Source organism: Pyrgilauda ruficollis, unplaced genomic scaffold, assembly GCF_017590135.1.
Source record: "Pyrgilauda ruficollis isolate IOZ18807 unplaced genomic scaffold, ASM1759013v1 scaffold20, whole genome shotgun sequence".
In the NCBI taxonomy this organism is placed as follows: Eukaryota; Metazoa; Chordata; class Aves; order Passeriformes; family Passeridae; genus Pyrgilauda; species Pyrgilauda ruficollis.
Genome location: NW_024519207.1, coordinates 3421227 through 3442102, shown reverse-complemented (window position 1 = coordinate 3442102; position 20876 = coordinate 3421227). Strand labels below are relative to the sequence as shown.

At 41.7% G+C, this 20876-nt stretch overlaps 1 protein-coding gene across 1 annotated transcript; it reads left to right on the top strand.

Annotated features, from left to right (window-relative positions):
* The first annotated feature begins 18920 nt into the window (after positions 1-18920).
* On the top strand, positions 18921-19865 carry CYSLTR2 (cysteinyl leukotriene receptor 2). Its single transcript, XM_041466936.1, has one exon. The coding sequence runs from the start codon at positions 18921-18923 to the stop codon at positions 19863-19865; it is 945 nt and encodes a 314-aa protein (XP_041322870.1).
* The last annotated feature ends 1011 nt before the right edge of the window (positions 19866-20876 follow it).

Below are 20876 nucleotides of genomic sequence, written 5' to 3'. Positions count from 1 at the left end.
GGGCTGATGGCTGCACAGGGACTGCCTGGGCATTGGTCAATGGCCAGTAAGTAAATGTATTGTGTATTGTTTTATTACTTTCTCATTTTTTGCAATCTCTCTTTTCATTACAATTGCTATTAGTAGTAGCACTATATTTGACTTTATTTCAATTATTGTACTATTCTTAGCCAACAACATCATGGTTAAATCACAGCATCATATTACACTAATTTTGGGTATATTATTGTTATTAAATGATATTACTTAATAATATCACAGATATTGTAATGATATCACAGCTGTAGGCACCTCTGGATATTGTCTAGTCCAGTCACTCTGCCTCAGCTGGAGTAGATTACCTGGGACTTCATGAAGGAACAATATTAGCATTTAGCCATTTACTGTGGAAGAGCTATTTGATAGTTGTGACCCTGATGTACATGAATTCACAGCATTTTCAGGATCAAAAGAAGCAAGAACTCTCAAAGAAGCAACAAACACCTTACAGCTTTTATATTTTACAAAGGGGAGCTATATAAAGGAGAGTGTGTATTAAGTGTTTACAAGGGCATTGAATCTCTGCACACAACTTCAGTACCAGGTAAAAGTTCCACAGTGGAGGAAGAAAACAAATACTTTCTGCTAATCAAAAAAGATTTGAGAAAGCACAGAAGGAGGGCAGCATATATAGACACCATTGAAAGGAATGCAGTAACAGACAAGAAGACTTCCTTTGAGCAGCTGAAGTTGTGCCCAAACAGGGTGAATGGGAAGATCGTTTGCTGTAAGTTCAAAAGTGTGGCAAGGCAGGCCAAAAAACTTCCTCCTAAATCCCCCTTCCAAATTCAAATAACCCAGGAAATTATTTACTAAAATCAATTAATAAATCCTAAAACCATGTCAGAAAGCCTGATAGGGGTTTGTTTCAGTAGCTCAATGACTGAAGTGAGAAACATGCAGGGAAGAAAAAGCCACGGACGGAAAAAAAAAAAAATATTCATGCCTTTTGGATCTATCCACTGAAGAAGAATCTGGATACCCCTTCTTTCAGAGAATGTACCAATGGACATCTCAATTTTAACTAAAAGTGTCTTAGAACAAGCAGGTAATATTAACATTAATGAGTCCCCATTACCTGATGGTTTTTATCAAAGTGCACCCAAGAACCTCCAGGCAGAAAGTGCTGCATTTCTCACTGTAAAGTATAACACTGCACTTAGAGCTGTCTTACTACCAAATGAATGGAAGAGAGTTAATGTGAAAAACTAAGCCACTAATTTGGAAACCTGGCATGTGTACTGGGCAAATGACTAGTAATGCTCTTAAAGAACCATAGAGAATTAGTGGATATGTGCATAAACCAGACAGTGTGAGGAAGAACTTTTTTCTAGTGAGGAAGAAATTTTACAGTGGTAAATGTGTCACTAAAAGCATATTGGGTTCCTATGAATGAAAAGTTATGAGAATGAAGGAGGTTGGGATTCAGCATATCTGATGATGTCTAAATAATATTGAAGAATCTAAACTTAAACCCTTCAAACAATTGAGCAGCTGGTGCCTAGCACAAGGCACCTTGTGTTAAGGTAAGCTGGTGCTTACCTTAACACAAGGTAAGGTCCTTGTGTTAATGATGAGGTAGAAGAAAATAATATTTTTAGGGCAAAAGGGGGGTGCTACCGGTGTGTTCCAGAAGCCTTTACTGGGACTTAGCTGTTCCACAAATTAAAACAGTCTAGAAAGGAAGGTAAAAAGTGAGGAGATAAAATTTGAAGATGATATGCAGAATACTTTGCTATTCTGCAAAACAGCAAAGATTAGGATTGCCTTTGAAGAGCTGCAAAAGCACCATGTGAGTATGAATAACAGAGTAATTAAATGACACATGAAATTTAGCGGAGATGGATGCAAAATGATGTGCATCAGAAGCCTCTGTGTTATCCCTAAGATAAAGGTAAAGGTGTAAGCTCTGAGCTCACAGCTGCCTCTCAAACACAAAAGTTCATTGTATGAAGACCTAGCAGTTCAGGAGAAGACAAAAACCCCAAGTTACTGCACCATTTACTGGGTAAATTCAGAGTTTTTTTTGCATTGTGTGCAACACTGAGGGCCCCTGCTCAGTGGTTATTAACTCCAATAAGGTTTACAGTTAAAAATGACCAAGGTGAACACCCTGGCTTCCATACATGGATTGAATGTGTAGGCTGGGATCCTCCAGCCTGCCGGAAATGACCTGGAGTTGTGTCAAAGGTCTACAGCCTGGAAGGGGTGATTACAAATTGACTGTACTCACACCAAGTTTGGAAATCAAAGAAAACCTTTGACCACTGTAAATGCCAGAAAGATGTATGCTTTCTGTCACGTGCACCACCATTTTCTGTTCTGTCTCAGGGGGCCAAAAAATAATTTAGAATAAACAAACAAAATTGTCCATGCTAAAAATAATTGGGGAATTAAGGGGAAGTAGTATATGTTTGCCTTGTTCCTGTACTTCTTTGTCACGCACACAAAAGACTGGTTGCTGCCCTAGGTACACCCTCATTCTGAACCAGGCAATGTTTTCTTCATATGCAGGAAGGAACAATTTTTTCCTCTTCTTTTTCAGTGGAAGAAGCAAGGAGTCTCAAAGAAAGGTGACAGTCAGCAGGTTCAGTAAAGATGAAAGGATGTGATTTTCATGCAGGTAGTTCTAATGTATCTGTGTCTTATGTACGTGATCTAATTCTGCAACATTTTTTCCCATGATGTGTACTCATTCCAAGGAAATCTTCTGTGCAAGATGTTGTGTTGCCAAAGGCTGACATTCATTGAAGGAAAACCCATCAAGGGATATTAAATCTCCAGACTTGTCCTGCAGCAAATCTTTAAGCAAGAATTGTAGACAGCTGGAAGACTATTCTAGGAAAACATCACTACATACTTGTTTTTTATTGAACTGCTCCACAGGCATCCTTGATTTGTCCCCTGTTACAATCAGGGTGCCAGGCAAAGCGAGCATCCTGACTGATTTTGTGTGGCCTTTCTTGACATTTGACTTGCTCTTGCAATGATGTGAAGAATGTGTGTGTACATCCATAGGTTTGATCTTCCAAAACCTGATCTTCATGATAAAGCTTGGTTTTTTTAACAGTCAACTGGCAGCAGTATGTTGGATACATCATCTCTTTTATTTTCATCACTGACACCAGAAAGAGCTTTTTCCCAGGCACACACAAATAGTGGAGATACAAGGCTAATTCTTATTGTATAGCTTATAATTCTCAATGGTTTAAAGAAGGTTACTATTGTGCACTATCAAAAGCAGTCCCTGCTTTCTAACTACAGTCTCTCCTGTTGCTGGTGAACACAAGCACGGCCTGATAGTCACCCAGGAGTGAGTTCATACATATAGACCAGCTCTTCATCACTAGTCTGATTTCTTTTTTCCTTCCATTGAATAGTTCCATAAAGGGAAGCAAAATATTTATGTTTCTATAACTATGGCCTGCAGACATTGTATATTGCATCTCAAGAAGGAGCCAAATGTAATTTAGATGGTATCTTTATTGATGAGGATCTTAGCTGTGGCTAAGGTTTCTTGTGCTGAAGCAAAGGAAATTTTCATTTTAGAATATTTAAAATTGTGTTAGGTTTACTACAGTTTGCCATTTCAAATAGCAAAGAGCCTCTATCACCCATTTGCAAACTCTTGACATAGCAAAATTGTGCTTTCATCTTTTGGATAATTCCAGCACTTTAGTGTTACAATTCCTGTTCTAATATGTGTCAGCAATACAAGTGATGGATCTATGCACTAGAGAGATGAAAAATGAATAGAAAACATTCCTAAAGTGGGAGCATGCAGTTTTCTCAGCCAATTTGCTTACACCAGCAGATGTTTTCAGTATTGCCTGTCAAAGGGAAGCAGAATTTTCCAGTGTTATATCTGGTGGATATTGTACATAATGCTGCTTTGCAGAGATGCAAGCAGAGGCTATTAGACCTAGGAATTTTGCTTGACAAAAGGCAATGCTGCTGATATGTAGAAGCTACTTTATTACCTTCAGAGGCTATAGTGACCATACTTAATTATGAAAAAAAAGAAAGTAAGGCATGAGAATTAGGCAAATTAGAAGATTTAGTTTATATGCAAAAATTGTCTTTGATTAGTGGCAAAATGAAAAGTTTAAATTATAGTGTAATGATGCTAATACAATATAAGTGCTGATACAAATTTGCTAGAAATAATTTAGCTAGCTCATAGGAGTGATACTTACTATCCTACTGAATGCACTTAGGCGATGCTTAGGAAATTAAAATGTGGAATGAAGCAAATGAAGTGCAAAAGACATATTAAAGGTCTTGTTCTGTGGAACTTTCCTCAGTGATGTTTTTTAGTCTGCATCATGTAGTTCTATCAAGTCATTATCAGATACAAAAGGTGAGTTGCTGCCTTGATTTTAAAGCATATTAACTTTATCTTTTTTCCTCTTTACACAAGCCTGTGACTTTCTGCAATAACTTTAGCATCACAAAATAATGTAGCAAAGTTTGAGCATCTCAATCAGATGTGATGGGCCTTAGTCCCACTCTTGTCCTGTGGATGGGTACTTGTGATTGTAGCAAGAAAGAAAAATTACATTGGTCAACACTAAGAAATGCAAAACATCAGTTTGTCAGTCAGACACATAATTTACACTGATAAGAGCTTTCCTTAGCCCAGCACTGATGTTCTGATCCTAGGGAAATCGGCAGAGCTCATGAGAAATTTTTATGGCAGCAGTGGTTGTCTGATGAGGGTCTCACTGGGACAAAGCACAAAATCTGTGTGACAAAAGCCATGAGATTTCATCTGACCTGGAAATCTACTGACAGCCTGCTGTGTGTTTTTCTTCTTGTCTCTCAGCCAGGCAAGATGCTGTTAAAACCAGTCTAACATGTGGAAAGCAAGAGTGCGGATAAATGTGCTAGGCAAACACAGCCTTCAGTTGGGAATCCAGGATCAGCCTTGTTGCCAGCAGAGTACAGCATGACACCATGGAAAAGGGATGTTACTGAAGACCTCTCCCATGGAACCATTTCATCTGCCTGGGGATATGGCTTTTCTGGTGTTGCAACACAGATTCAAAACCTGAGGGAGCTGAGTGGGCAGATGTTTTGGCCAATGTCCACACTTCAGAGTGGCTTCTGCCCTGCAGCCATGAAAGTGTGATAGCTGAGCTTACAAAATGCCCGAGTAGAGAGGAGAAGACTGAGTACAAACTGTACTTATTCCCCTTGTCCTAGAATTAGCTAGACCAAAGCTTCATGTACCTGGTCCTGTGAGGAGCCAAGAAGAGCTAATTGTGGCATGGACAGTGAGTACTGCTGCAGCTGACTAAGGCTAGAAAGAGTACATTTTCATTGTGTCATTCTCTGTAATGAGAAATAGAATATGAGCTAATGCAGGAGATCCTGGGTAAGAGAAAGCTTTATTACATATAAAACTTCTCTACTTTCCACCCAGTCTATTATGTGAAAAATGAGTCATATTTTTGAATGTGGCTGATAAGAAAAGTTGTGGCTGAGGGACTGTGAGTACAAAAGAAAGCAGATGGATGGGTGTTGGAAGATGCTGAACAAACAGCTGACTTCATTTTGTTTATTCTCTTCTAAATGATCAGTCCCTGGGTGTTGAGAAAGTTGTGTAAAACTAAAACCATTGAGCTAATTCTTCTCTGGTGGCTTGCACTATATTTCCAGAGAATTACAGTGCTGGTCTTGTAGCAATAGCAACAGAGTGAAAGAAACATTCTGCCATATACAACTGAATAAATTGTGTATTTCTCTTTAGTTTCTTCCTCCAGCAAAAGACCAGTCAGCCTCTGCCCAGCTTCTCCACATTGCACTGAGGACTCTGAAAGCAAACCATGAGGTAGTTTAGTCATCACTGTAAAACCCTATGTAAGATTGACTGACTGTCACCCGGTTCTGGAGCCAGCCCATGTCAGGCAGCTCAGAGCCTGCCCAGACTGGTCCCCAGCACTGCTTGAACTGGTGAACAAGGTCACCTGATGACAACCAACCACAAAAATTGGTGCTGATATTGGAAATTATATAACTTTCCCAATTAATTGTAAATTAGCTGTTTTATTACTCATAAGCAGTGCCCACTTGTAGCCAGCACAAATTAAGTTTCTTTTTCAAAGATTCTTATTGTTACTTTGATCATTAAATCACCAAAACCTGAAGTTTTCTAAACTTACCCCAGTAAGTTTCAATAAACAAAGCTTGAGGGAGTCAAAGATAGGGTATCTGGGATCTTAATTTTATGTCCCTTCTAGGGTATGATGGAGTAACCAGAAGATACAGAGGAGATTACAGCCTGGAGAGTTGGAGATTCCCTGTCTGAAAAAAAGTTGACAAGAGGATAAAAAAACATGTGGACTCATTAGCATGAGGAGTGCGAGATCACATCACAAAAACATGTAGCCTGTGACAAAGATGAGCTTAAATGAATCCTCATTTTTATCTGGGGGACACTAGTTGCAAATTAATTATGGAAATATGTAATCCTAGCAATTTTCATGGCTAGAAATTTCATTTATAAATGGACTTTTTTTTTCAATGTATTTATGTCCCATCATATACGCATGGAAATTGTCCTGAAAGTCTCAGTGGAAAAAAAGGGACAAAAGGTCATGTTATGATCTCTTTTAAAATCACATCTATAGATAACTTTATATGGCATTATAAAATACGGTTTAAAAAACATCAAACAGCACACAATAAACCATTTCCCAAAGTCAGTAGGATAGAAAATATGTCCAGTGAGATCTAATCCCATCTGAGTTTTATCTGAAGGAACATCATTAAAATCCAGACTGAGGACAAAAATTTAAACTTGCTTTGTGTTGGCAGCAGCCAATGCCTGGAGGAAGAATTTCCCACATGCCCCAGGGAGAGGGACTTCTGGCAGGTGGGACCCATCAGCCTCAGATGAAAAGACTGGGGAACTTAAGTCTCACATTGTGCAGAGAGTGACATTGTGGTCTGTCATGGAGTTTTTGGTGACTATCGTTAATGAGTACATTGATATGAAAGTGGACTTGGTGGTAGTGGGCTATGTGGAAGGTCTTGCAGGTTGTATCTTACAGTGGTGTTTGGTCATTGGATAGAAGAAGCAGAGCATCTACATCTGGTCATTCTGATTTTAGAATGTTGTGGCTGGATTTTATCCAGCTCTTGGGTCAGGGATATTGTGAGAAAAAGAAAAAAGGCAGCTTGTTTTGCTTTGAGTTTCTATATTTGTGAGGAAGGAGAGTTCAGCAGAATTCTCAGGATTCACGGAACATTTAATGTGTGGTAAACACAGACCAAAACACAGCACTGTGTGCATGCATGCGTACATGTGCCAACATATACAAATAACGAGTCTTTGGGAGACCAAATCTTAAGACAGAGGTAATTAGATTCATTGCCAAATCCTTCAAATTGCACACTTTCATTATCCCAGCAGTTTGCAGTCCTGCAATGTTTCACATGCAAACCAGAAATAATAACACAAGCAGAAAGTAATTTCAGCACCATGGTGATTTAAGGTAGAGAAATGGCTGCAGAAAGGTTTTGAGAGGTACATTACATGGAGAAGACAGAACATACCTGACGTGCTGACAAGCTTGCACATGTTAGATCTGAAATCCTTTTAGCTAGCTGGAGAAAAGAAAAAAAAAGGAGTTGTTTTTTTTACAGTCACAGTTTCTGAGTCTGCCTTAGGTTTTAAGCCCAAAAGACTATTCTTTCCAGTGACTTCAATGGGTTTTAGATGAAGGCCTTAGAAGATGTTTGGTGTTTTGTCTTGCTCCAGTTCAGTCTTTTCAGAATCAAGAATTGGATCGATTATTCTCTGGGAAGAGCATTAATGCTCCCAGCTGCCATCAGCTCCACAGCTATTGGAGACAATCAGTTTTTGCCAGGGCCCACAGACACCTTTGAAGAAGCTAGCAAGCACATTGCCAGTTTTAATGCTTCATAGTTTAAAAAGAACAGTTTATTTTACCTAAAGACAGCATTAGATGTCTTTTTCCACTACAGCTATATATTAATGCTCCTCCACTCTCAACAGTATTTTAATGAGGAACTGCAAACAAATAAGAATGGACCACAGGCAATTAAAAAAGATGTCATTACTAATGTTGCAGGAGAAAAAGCTTGAAAACCATCTGTGCTTTTCCTTTCTGTATAATTCCTTTTAAAATTGATCCTGCTTTTTCCCCCTTCTTCATGCAGCTGTCACTTTTGTCTTCCCATCCATCCAGCCTTATGGCTGACAGCAGATGAGCTACTAACATTGGATGCTGTTTTTTCTGGATTGCACAGAAAATGAATGTAGGCTTGTAATTTTGGTCTCTGGAAATAGATATGTGTTAGTAGGCTAAGCTGCCGTGTTGAAGTCATGCAGTGCTAAAATCTTCAATGGAGGTAATCCCTTCTGGTTTTTTGACAGATCCATTTTTACCAAGAATCGTTTGGCATGAAAAAAGAGTGAAACTCTGCCACTAGAATTTTGTGTCTCCAGACAGCAAAACATTGACTGAGCAACTGGAAAAATATGCAGGCTCCTTCACCTGGGTTGCCTGGGAGACCTGGTATCTCACCCAGCTCTCCTGGTGCTGGGGATTGCCATGTCTCCCAGGCACAGTCCTTGTGCCTGTGGGAGGCTGAGACGCTGGAGCTGCTGCACTAGACTGTCCATGCTCTGTGAGCTGATGAGCTTCCAGGACTCTGCTGGGCTCTGTGCATCCAGCAAGACCCACGTGGGCTTCAGGTACTCGCAGCACCTCTGCTGAGGTGAATTGGGTGAGCACTGCCCAGTGAGACAGCAGTGCTGGAGGGATGCACCAGAAGAGGAGGTAGGGATGACCATTCTGAGGCAGCACTCACCTGACTTTAGGGTGGCTGGAGGGGGAGGCCTGGCCTATGGAGCACATGATGGCATGATGTGTATTTGGGAAGTCCAAGGTGTCCTATACAGGGAGTGTGGTGCACAGGCTCCTCGACTGGCACTCCCAGCAGATAGTGCTCAGCCCACAAGGACACTTGAACTAGCCTTTGGAAAACTTTGAAAAGGTGAAGAAGAATACAAATTTTTGCTTCTACTTAGCTTGGAGTACTTCTTTGCTTCTTCACACATTTGGGGCCCTCCCATGTGGGCAGTACCTCTGTGCAGTGCTGGAGGGCCTGTGTTTTTATGACCAAGGGGAAGGAATAGGATGAGTAACCCTCTCCTGCATTTCTGTCTAGAAACTGGGCTGTTGTGGAGCCAGAAATGCAAAAGGAAACAGAGACAGAGGCAGGATGGGGACTGCAGCCCAGAGGGGTGGTTTGCACCCTGCAGTGTCCTCAAAAATCTATGCATTTTAGGGACTCAAAATTCAGAAATAGTCTAGGCTCCTAACTGTTAAATATGTGATATGCACACAGTATCTTGTGATGAAAGTCTTTGATTCTTCATGATATTCTGAGATGTCTTCTCCAGAATTACTGAAGTTTTTATTAGTAAGAAATGTAATAAACTCCCCTCGGAAGCTGAGTCATACAGCGAATGTTTCTAAAAAATTCCAAGCAGTCACTCCGGATCTAGCTCATCAGGTGCAGGGTGAGTTGGCAGCCAACCTCATTTATTCAAAGCCAGGCTTAAAGCAAAACATAGAATTACTTTATAAAGGGAGGAAGCAGTACTCTCCAGAAAGCAGGGTGTTTAAGAAGGTGAATGTGGGAAATTACCCAGGCAATGAAGATAGTCATATCACATGGTGAAAAAGATGTTCTCAAAATAGCTCAGGCAAATAAAATGTGATCAATGCCTTAACTTTTCTGTGTGTTTCAGTCTCTGATTCTGTATCTGAGAACAGCCTGCTTATCAGTCCCAAAGTGATTATTGCCACATGCCTTGTGATGGGGATGTCATCAGACTGCTACTGCAATGCCTAAATTAGTCTCTGCCAGTTGCAGAAAAGATGCAGTCTGAGTTACCGGGGCATTGCCCAAGTGAAGACCAAGGCCAAAGCTCCTTTTGGCAGTGGTCTCACTGGCTGATGTGACCTCAGTCCCTGATGCATGTCTTGTCTCTTTCCCAAAGGACTCTGTCTACAAAGATGCTCACAGGATAATTTCCATCCCACTTTAGTCCATGTGACGTGGGTGAGAAGACACATCCTATTTCAGGGGTCTACAGGACCTGCCTCAATGACTCTGTGGGGTTAGGGAGCACCCAGGAGCCACTCTGCAGGCAGACCTTGGCAGACAGGGAAACAGCTGGGACAGGAGCCAAAGCAGCCAGCACAACCACAGCTGGAAGAGGATGCATCCATGGGCTTAGGTGCCACAAGAGTTGGCAAACAGTGGTTTCAAGAGGGTCCTAATTCATCGTCGTGCTGCACCTTGAAAATTCACTTGATGTGGATGTCTGTTGAAGCTTTTAAAGTTAACTTTGTGCTGTCAACTCAAATGCAGGCAAGTGTCAAAAACCGCTTTTTGTGCCCACCCTGGAGACCAAAACAGTTAGACTAGTTCTTAGTGAAGCTGGTTTTCTATGTTGTTTTTCATCTCCATGCTAAAAAAAGGACCCGCAGAGCTGTTTGCAGGTCCCGGGATTTGTGAGCTCTGGTGACACAAGTCTTTGCAGCCACTGCACGTTGCCACCATGACCCCACATGAGGAGCACACCCAAAGGACTATTTTGGCTAGTCTCAAGTTGACATGTACAAGCGGTAAACAGATTACAATCTTTATCCAAAGCACTTTGGGGTATAGATAAGTACAAGTGTGGGTGGCAAGAAGGTTGGGTTGTTTTGGAGATTCTTCATCTGCTGTGCTAGGCACTCCTAGTCCTTGTGTGGACTCCTGACCTGCTGCCAATAAGAAATACAGCACAGCAACCAGAAAGCACTTGGATGTGTCTGGTCCACCTGCACATGCTGACAGCACATACAAGAACAGAAATAATCAAGCTTTTATGTCTACAGTGTGTATAGAAACCTATTTTACAACAGCAGTGGGCTCAGAGCACCCATCTGTGCAGTTAGCATTGCTCCATGAAGAAGGGGTAAAGCTTAAGACGGGGTAAGGCATTCCCTGCAGCCATTTGCTCATGGCCTAGCAGAGCTCTATCTGTTCCTATAAAAATTCAAGAAAATTAGTCCCTCAGCTTGTTAACTCAGCCTTGAATTATGAGTTGAATGAGATTATGCACCAAATCCCAGAAGCCTGTTAACAATTTTGTTATTTATGTGTTTTCTGGGAAGTAAACAAAACAAATATCCTTTCCCTAATTCCAAGAACATTTTTCATGATTCGTGGGAAGATTATTTGGGCATCCCACTAATATTTTGGGCAATTTTGACTAATGAAAGCACATATATAGAAGTGTGGGTCCAAACACAGAAATTCAGAACACTTCTCAACATGCCATGTAGCTGTAAAACCTCTTTCATCGGGTGAAAATAATGAAAGACTGCCCTGTGATTGCTAGCACCACTTCCTGAGCTGAGAACATTTCTCTTTTAAGAATATGTAAGAACTTTTAATCAGGATTTACTTCCCTTTACCCTGTTCATGATTTTTCTTTGGCTTCTGCATTAGTAGCACTCGGGTTTTGCATCAAGTTTTTGTGGGTTTCCTTTTCATTAAAAACCTTGAAGTCTGTGAGCAAGCAGAAGAAGGAAATACTGAACACACCAGAAGACCCATGAGCTGAGGTAAGACAAGATTTGTTTACTTTCTCTGCTGTAGATAAAATGGTTGCAATGATTAAAATACAACGTACTTTTCTTTCTCAGTATTTGCAGTTAGGGTATTACTTGCCAGAGACAGTGATAGTTTACCAAACTTCTCTATGACAAAGCCGGTGTTAAGAAATTTTTTTGGCAGAAAAAAGGGTAGATTTATGTAACTAGGATTGTTTGCCAGATGGAAGATAACAATGAAGTTGTGGATCTGATTAAGAGAGCTTTGTTTTTTAACTAGATGAAAAACATATATTTGGCTTATGGCGAACTTTAAAAATAAAAGGTGTTAAATGTCAGACTCTTGGGGTTTTCTCCATTATTGTGCATTTAGAAAGGTGAATAATATGCCATGTTTTGATGAATTTAGTGTTGATTCTAAATATTGCAATTTTTTTCATTTATTCTTGGTAATGCTGCTCCTGAAACACAAAGTGAATATTAGCAAGAAAGCCAGTGGGAACTTTAAAAAAAAAAATGAGAGCTTCTATTTTTCTTGGAAGTGCACTGGCAAATGCAAATTATCTCCTATATAGCAGCAATATTATAATTGCCTTCCTATTTGGGAAATAAAAAACAGTCTCAGGTGTCTGGGGTTCTCTTTAGACAAAAGATTACTGTGATAGGTGCAAAGATCATACAAGAGGTTCTAACTACTTCTCACTTTACATAGCAAAGTAGTATGTTTTGATGGAACAACCTGATTTCCCTGTTTAACTTTGCATACGGAGAACATCTTATTAAAGGGAAGTTGTTTTGTCATTCCTCATGTTATAGTGAATGCAGTGGTTTAGAGCAGCAGATCTCAGATCAACAGTTCGGAAATGGAGGGTTTATTAACACAGGAAAACTCTGTTTTCCTGTGGTCCAAGCATCCTTGCCTTTAGAAACCCCAAAACACAAGAAAATATTCGTGAAGAGATCTGCCACCTGTTGAAGCATTCTTGTTTTGTGTGAAAGCTATGAAGTAGAGGAATCAAATGAGGTTGAAGAACGTGGACAAATTCCAAGCCCTGCTCAGCACTACGAGTGATGGTTTGTGTCCAGTGCTATCTGATGAAGGATGGGATTGGCAATGAAGATTCAGTTGATGAAAAGCCCTTTGGTCCCTGCACCCTGGGGAGAGAATACAAGCACAGGGCTGAGGCACTTTGCTCAGGCTCCTCATATGAGGGTATCTAGCCAACAACTACCATTTCAGCTATTTTGTCCTCTAACTGCACAAATGCTCCTCAATTCTCTTCCCAGCTAGACCGAGACTAAGAGTAGAATAATGCATGTGCAATTGAGAAAATTCAGTATCCTTGATCCTAGCAAGAAAATCAGTTCTCAGACTCCTCTCCAAGATATTCCAACATGAGTTTCAAGCTGTTATGGCATGTGCAAGAGAAAGAAACTGGAGACCAGTCAACTGAAAGCTCCTAAAGCATCATGGTGCCTGCACTCAGTACAGGGCCAACAATAACCCATACAACTTTCATGTGTAGACGCTCCTGTTAGCTGTGTCTTGACACACAGATCAATGTGGAAAGAAAGGTGAAGTGAAACATATATTTCATGTGGAACTACCTCAACCAACCACAGAGGATAAGGGAAGAATTTTAGCCTTCCTTGAATCCAAGAACTGTTATTAGCCAGTTAAGGTTAGGAGGTGGCTCCTAGATATACAGAATAAATTATTTATCTAAGGACAGGCCATAAACTTAATTTTCAGAAAAAATATCCAGATGGTCTCCTGGGTCAGGAATGAACAGGATGGGTTAAGGCAGAGACACTGGACCTACAGGAATTTTCTGTCTCCCAAAAGAAGGAAGATTGCAGTAAGATCTAACAGTCCTCAAAAAAAAAAAAAAAAAAAAAAAAAAAAAAAAAAAAAAAAAAAAGGAAAGAAAAGGATGAACTGAAATGGGATTCTCTCTTCAGTGGTACTGCAAGACTTCTCTGATAGAAATTCTCTAACAGGAGATTTTTTCTATACACGAGTTTCACTGATGGAAGCTATCAAATGGAAGCAGCTGACACATGTCCTGAGGCTCTGACAATCTCCCTGGCATGAGAAAGAGAAAATCAGCTGAGAAAGAAAAAGAGAGCCTTTTCTGAAATAATTGCTGCATGAGTAGATTAGATGTAGAGTTTGGGTGAGTTTTTTATCTTTTCTTCTGTGAAATCTTCAAAAAATGTTTACAGCTTGATTAGCATGGATTTTATTGAGAAATATTTATCTTTCATTACAAATTACATTTAAGTTATAAATTATACATATTTATTATGAATATATCTTATTTTTATCTTAGCCTGGCTTGAGTGCAATTTAGGTAAGATGATAGCAGAAAGACATTGCTTGCCTAAGGTGAATTTTATATCCTTAACAAATGGATGGGTGTGCAAGACAGGTAGGCTGATAGAGCAAAAGTAAGAGGAGATTTATTTAATTGAAGAAGATACTAAGCTAATAAAAATGCCTCAAACCTCTCATATTTTAATCTCAGGATCCAACTGCCTGCAAATCCAATAGACTGGCACATGCTATCTTGAAAGTCTGATCAAAACCAAATCTTACATGTAATTCTGCACTGATCTCAAACATGAAAAAGAGACAGAGCACCCATCAGGCTTGGCATGAGACCAAAGCCCTGGTACAAAGGAAGCCTCAGAGACCTGCAGGAGAAAGGACAATCAAGAGGAGCCTGTGTTGCCATGCTACCAGCTTTATGGTAATGATACTGTAGGATGCTCAGGTGGAGGAGTGGCACTGTGCAGGAGGGACTACATAACTCACAACACTGTAAAAATATTGTGGCTAAAGAGAAGCACAACAGTGCTCTTGTAGGCAGACTGTAATAATAAAAATATACTGCTAGGAAAGCACTACTGAGCTCCTTAGCAGGTTATGACAAATGCCAGAGCACATTAAGTGAGGGTAGGAAGATGAAAGCAGGGAGCAATGGGAGGAGGTTTGGGGTGTCTGTATAGTGATGCAGTGCTGCAGCAGGATGAGATGCTATGTCCGTAAGCAACAACTTCCTGGTTCCTAGAATAATTAGTCCTGTAAAAAAATCAGCAACACAAGATGCCATTCTACCTTGGCATTCTACCTCTACAAGATGCTATCTGATCTTTAGTGCTGCACAGGTTTTGGTGGAGGTAGCTCTGTACTGTTAATCACAGTAGAGCTGAGCTCAACAGCATTGTGGGACAGGGAAGCAGTCCCAGAGGAAGAAGCCTACATAAATATGGGGTTTGTTTCTGGAAACAAACAGAAAATTCAACAAGCCTACATTCCAAAAGAAATAGGCATTTTAAGAAATATGGAGCCCAATGTCTACCAGTAAAATAGTTACCAAGATTACCATAAGGAAAAGATCTCCATTTGGAAAGCAGAAGGCTTGTCAAAATGGGGAGAACAGGAAAGTCTGTATCATGACAGATCAAATGTGGAGAGGAAACCAGGAGCATTAAAGAAAAAAAAATAGTGAAGAGCCTCTGATAAAGGATGTTCTGGGTTGACAGTAAGTTTTGTAAACCTACTGGAAGATGAAAAACCACTTGGGAACTGGCAGGGGAGTTTGGTGGCAAAAGATCTCTTAGGAGCAAGGTCATAGCAGGAAAACTCTGGAAATTCACTCTTCCCAACCAAAGATGCTGGGATATTTTCAGGGCTGGTACAGTAAAAAGGACAGAGGAGCCAGCTCCATTCAACAGATGTGGGCAGGAAGTATTAAACCAACTAGATAAGTGAGAGTCCAAAAAGTAATTGAGACCAGATGGCACTCATATCAGTGTCCCGAAGGACCTCAGCCGTGAGGCTGCTGGCCAAGGCACGTAACCCACCATTGCAATCAGGAGCTGTGCCAGGGGACTGATGTGTCATCTGTGCAGCTCTCATTTACCAGAAAGGCTTGATAAGGCTGCTCAAGGCTGTGAGCTCGTCATCAGTCCTGGGAGCCACTGACCACTAGGACCGATTTCCTCCTCTGGGACATTTTGGGGGCAACTGTAATGAAGAATGAAGGCACTGAGCTCATTGAAATGCCAGTCTGCTGAGAAAAAGTCATTATGTCTTCTGAAAAGGGAGATCCTCTTTGGCTTACCCACTGAAGGGCTGTGATGACAGTGGATGAAGGGGACCCAGTGGTCATTTTATACATATATATATATATATATATAGATGTACATATATGACTGAGGGAGGAGATTTTCCCCTCTACTTCACTCTTGTGAGACCCCACCTGAGCCATGCATTCAGCTTTGAAACCCTGACATGAGAACATCATGGACCTGCTGGAGATGGCCATGGAGATGGCAGGACGATGAAGACAGGCTGAGAGAGTTAAGGCTGTTCATCCTGGAGAAGAGAAGACCCCAGAGAGAGCTTAAAGCATGTTCCAGTACCTAAAGGGGCCCTACAAGATTGCTTGAGAGGGACTTTTCACAAGGGCATGTTGTGATAGGACAAGGGGGAATGGAATCCCTGGCAGTGTTCCAGCCCAGGTTGGATGGGGCTTTAAGAAACCGGGTCTAGTGGAAGGTGTCCCTGCCTGTGGCAGGGGGCTTTGAATGAAATGATCTCTAAGATCCCTTCCCACCCAAACCATTCTATGATTCTATGATATGTGTGCACTTATAGAGTTGCATTTGTCAAAGCCTTCAACACAACTCTGCAACAAAGGTTTCTTAAGTACCTAAGTTGCCAGAGAGCTGGAAGGCACGTTCTTTTGTGGGCTGAAAGCTGAATGAAGTGTAGGAAGCAAAGTGGGCACTCAATAAATAAGCAATGGAGTCCTCTAGGGTTTGGCACTCGAACTAGATTTATCCAGTGTCTCTATCAACAGTCTGGACATGACAGCTCTCCATGCTGGCAGATGCCATGCTGGAAGGGGGGCAGATGAGAATTAGTATATTTTAATGTAAGGTGATGCATGTTGGGAAAAATAATCTAAATTGTGCCTATTTACATGAACTTTAAACTGGAAAGGGCACTTGGCACTGGCATCATTGACCATTTGCTGAAGTCAGTTCTGCATTGGCTACAACAGCAGAAGAACTAAAATTGTCAGCAAAATGAAGGGCACCATCAAGTAGGGTATCAAATCTTTTATAAAATCTTGATGCATTCCCATAGTGGATAGTTCTTGTCTCCACACTAAAACCAGAGATTATGGAGCTTGAGAATGTGCAGAGAAAGGCAAGTAAAGTAGTCAGCAGCCCTGGGCTACCCCTGTTCTTACACAGGACGGTCAATCAAGTGATATGGCATCCCAGCAGAGAATGGGATGGATTTCTGTGCCATGTCTGGACAGAAGGACAGAGACCTCTTGAAGATGTGTGGTGGAGGGGTACTGCTGCTGAAGGGCTAAATATGAAACCTCCACTCTTCCCTTTGCTGTACCTTAGGATGTAATGTTTTCCTGAAAAACAGGGGGATCATATTCATTTTGGAGAAAAGCTGAATTTGATCTCGTACAGAAAATGTGTATATCAGACAGTTGTTCCATAAAGAAAACCAAAACAATTAAAAGTCCTTTGATTGCTGAAGATTTGTCTTTAAGAAGAATATCTTTTCCTTCTCCTTTGAGAAGAAACAGGATCCCAAAGGAGGAGGAGATTAACTTTAGGAGCATGTGTTTAGTCAGTCCAGTGCTTTGCTGAGACCCAATATCCATGAAGTGCTCCTTGGGAGGCCAGCCTGGGGTTGTGCTTCCCATGCTTCCCATCCCAGTAGGGCTGGATGAAAAGATGCCTGCTGGGGCACGTCTGGTTGCTATATTTAAGGGACTCGGACAGACTCTGAGACACAACCCTGGAGATACCATGGCCTGCTCTGAACATAGCTCAGGCTCCCACACCATGGCTTCAGTTTGCAAATTAGCTCCCATTCGCAGCACACTGGGTAGCTGGGTGTTCGAAGTAAATGTAAAGCCAAATTTACCCCCAAGGAGGCTCCACCTGTACAAATAAATTAGTTTCAAATTGTGAAGCCAGTGAGGTTCAGAATAAGAGGTAGGATGCTGTCATGTACCATGGGCGCATTATCACTCACACTGGGGCAAATTAAAATCTTCTTTTCCATGCATCTGGAAATGCCATGTAGTTGTGATTTTCAGACTAAAAATTTCCATGTCCCATCTTTAGAATATATTGGCAGATACAAAGAGGGAATTGCTCCCACTGTCAAACAAGAAACAATACTGACACCTTCCTTTGAAAATACTAGTAGCTGCAGGACAGCTGAGATAAGAAATCAAGAGTTCAGAAAATAAATAGACACTAATGAGAAAAAAAATATTATTTAGAGTGTTTTAGTGGTGAGTGGTTTTGATTTGATTGAATCACAAGAGGAGAAATGTCTCTCTCTGTGAGCACAACCCATTTTCTCAGAGGCCATTTTCATTAGGGCTGCAAATGTGGGCTGCCCTGGAAGCTGCAGTGTGTGTGGATGACTGACTGGTGCAGAACAGCTGAGCACAAAAGAGGTTAAGAGCGTGGTACATGGAGCAAAGGCCCCACAAAAAGAGACATAGAAAGCCACCAGAAGCTAACAAGAAAGTAGAAATACAGTGCGAGGAGGGAGTTAAAAAATGAACTGTGCATAATCAGCGCAGTGTTTGCACAGTGTTTAAGGTCAAAATGTCCTTAATTTTTACATGTATCAAAATATGCCTCGTATCGCTCAGGAAATACTGCCAAAAACTTCCCTGGTTCCAAAAAAATTTCCCTGGTTCCAAAAGGCAGATTCAGTTCTTTTGGTTTCCATCCTAATTTGAAATGCAGGCCTAGCAGTGGACAGTGATTTCTTTTCTGATCAGGTTTTGATGTTTCCATGGTAGGTGACTGGGGACTCAAAACTTCCCTGCCACAAAATGGCTGACAGCAAGTTGGCTTGTTTTGCACAGCAAAGATCAGAGACTTGTCATTAAAACACACACACAGCACCTCTAAAAGGCAGCACTTTTACAGGCTGAGAACACAACCAGCTGCTGTAGCACTGAAACTCATTAGAGCTTACTCGGGGCTTTGCGTCTTGAGATGTGTATTTACTGGGACATGACAAGTAATTACTTGTTAACAAACCCTTACTTCCCACTGTCATCTGCATCTTGCAATTTCTGCCCTCAGTGAAACAGTCCCAAATAGCCAAACTCCCTGCCCAGCCTGTAACCCAGCACTCACACCAATTCTTTTCCCTTTGGCAGGAAAATGGAGATGCTGGCTCAGACTATGAATATTTCCAAGGTGGCACTAAATGGCAGCTTCACTGACAGCTCCTCCAACTGTTCAATTGATGGCTTCAAACAAGTAATTTATCCCATCACGTATCTCTTTATCTTCTTCCCCGGTGCTGTTGGAAACAGCCTCTCCATTTATGTTTTCTTCCAGACTTCACAAAGGACCTCGATAAACATTTACATGCAGAGCTTGGCTATTTCAGACCTCATGTTTGTGAGCACTTTGCCCTTTCGGGCCTCATATTTCCTCTTGGGATCACATTGGATATTTGGTGACATCCTCTGCAGGATCATGACTTACACCTTGTACATGAATATGTACTGCAGCATTTATTTCCTCACCATGCTCAGCGTGGTTCGTTTCATAGCCATCGTCCACCCGTTCAAACACGGAAAAGTGACCAACACGAAGTGTGCCAGGATCACCTGTGTGGCCATATGGATTTTCGTGCTGGCAGCTGCCAGCCCTCTGTTAAACAAGGGAGTCGCTGGCTACAGAAACCCAGACAAATGCTTGGACCTCCACCCCTCCAGCACGCACAGGCTCCTCATGATGAACAGCTTTGTCCTCATCGTGGGCTTCATTCTGCCGTTCTGCACCATTTTGTTCTGCTATGTCTTTGCCATCAGAGTGCTGCTCAAGTCCAGTTCTGTGCAGAGCAGGAGGGCAATCAGTCACAGGAAGGCGCTGTTAACCATTGTCATCACTCTCATCCTCTCCCTCATCTGTTTCCTGCCGTATCACATCCTGCGAACTGTCCACCTGATGTACAGCAGCTGCAGCCAGGCCAGCCTGCACAAGGCGCTGGTGGTCACTCTCTGCCTCGCTGCCACGAACAGCTGCCTCGATCCCTTCCTCTATTACTTTGCCGCTGAAAATTTCAAAGCAAAAATCAGAAGTTTGTGCTGTTGGTAGCTGGTGCAGAATTGCAAATATATATATATATATATATATATACAGTCCTGATGGGATCTCTAGACTGGGCTCATACTGCTCAGTGACAGAGGCTGTGTGCTGTGCTGCTGGCCAGCCTGCAGCTCTACTGCTCACTGTTAAGCCTCTCGAGCAGAAGTATCTGGGACAGAGCTCTTTGTGGGTGACCAAAACTGTCTGGATGATCTGAGGACAGGTGGCTGGGTATGATCCCTGGCTGTCTTCTGTTTAGCAGGGGTACCTCTGCTGTTCACCCTCCCCAGGACAAGGTATTGAAATGAATCCACCTTGCTACTGGAGTCCCTTTATTTCATTTCACAATACTGAGTGACTTGAAAGGGAAACTGCTCACCTGACCACTTCAGTGTCTGTGCCTGAACCTCTCAGTGCTCCATTTCCCTGCATGTGCAGGGGTTCAGACACTGTGATTCCTTACACATTCACAGTACCCTGCCAGTTACCATTGCAAACACTGTCAAAGGGGTTGCACATTAAAGAAATATAAAGCACCATTTATGCTTTCTACTGAGGCTGACTTAAAAAGCGGGAAGAGAGGCCAACAGGACCCAGCACTGGCTCAGGCTGCCCAGAAGTCACTAACATTTCTAAATTTTCCACTCTGAGCCAGCCACCAAGGTATTCTGCTTAACAATTCATGGGTTGTCAAGTGAGAGAATGATTTCAAGCAAGTGGCATCGCCCTGGAGTGTTGTGAGTAAGATGACTGCTGGCAGTGAGGGCAGGATGCGAGTGCCCAGAGCACTGGGCTGCATCCTGCAGCTCTTCATGCGGTGTCAATTCCTTCAAGGTCATTGCAACACTTCTTTTTATGCCCAGTGTTGCCAGTGCTTTTCACAAAGCTGAGGCTAAGCAGTTCCATTCCCATGCAGGGATCCAAAGACAAACTTTTAAAATTATTTTGGTCCAAAAAGATTGCTAGGTAAATCAATTTCTCTGCACAGGTAAATCAGTCTGACACCAAACAGCTGCCAAA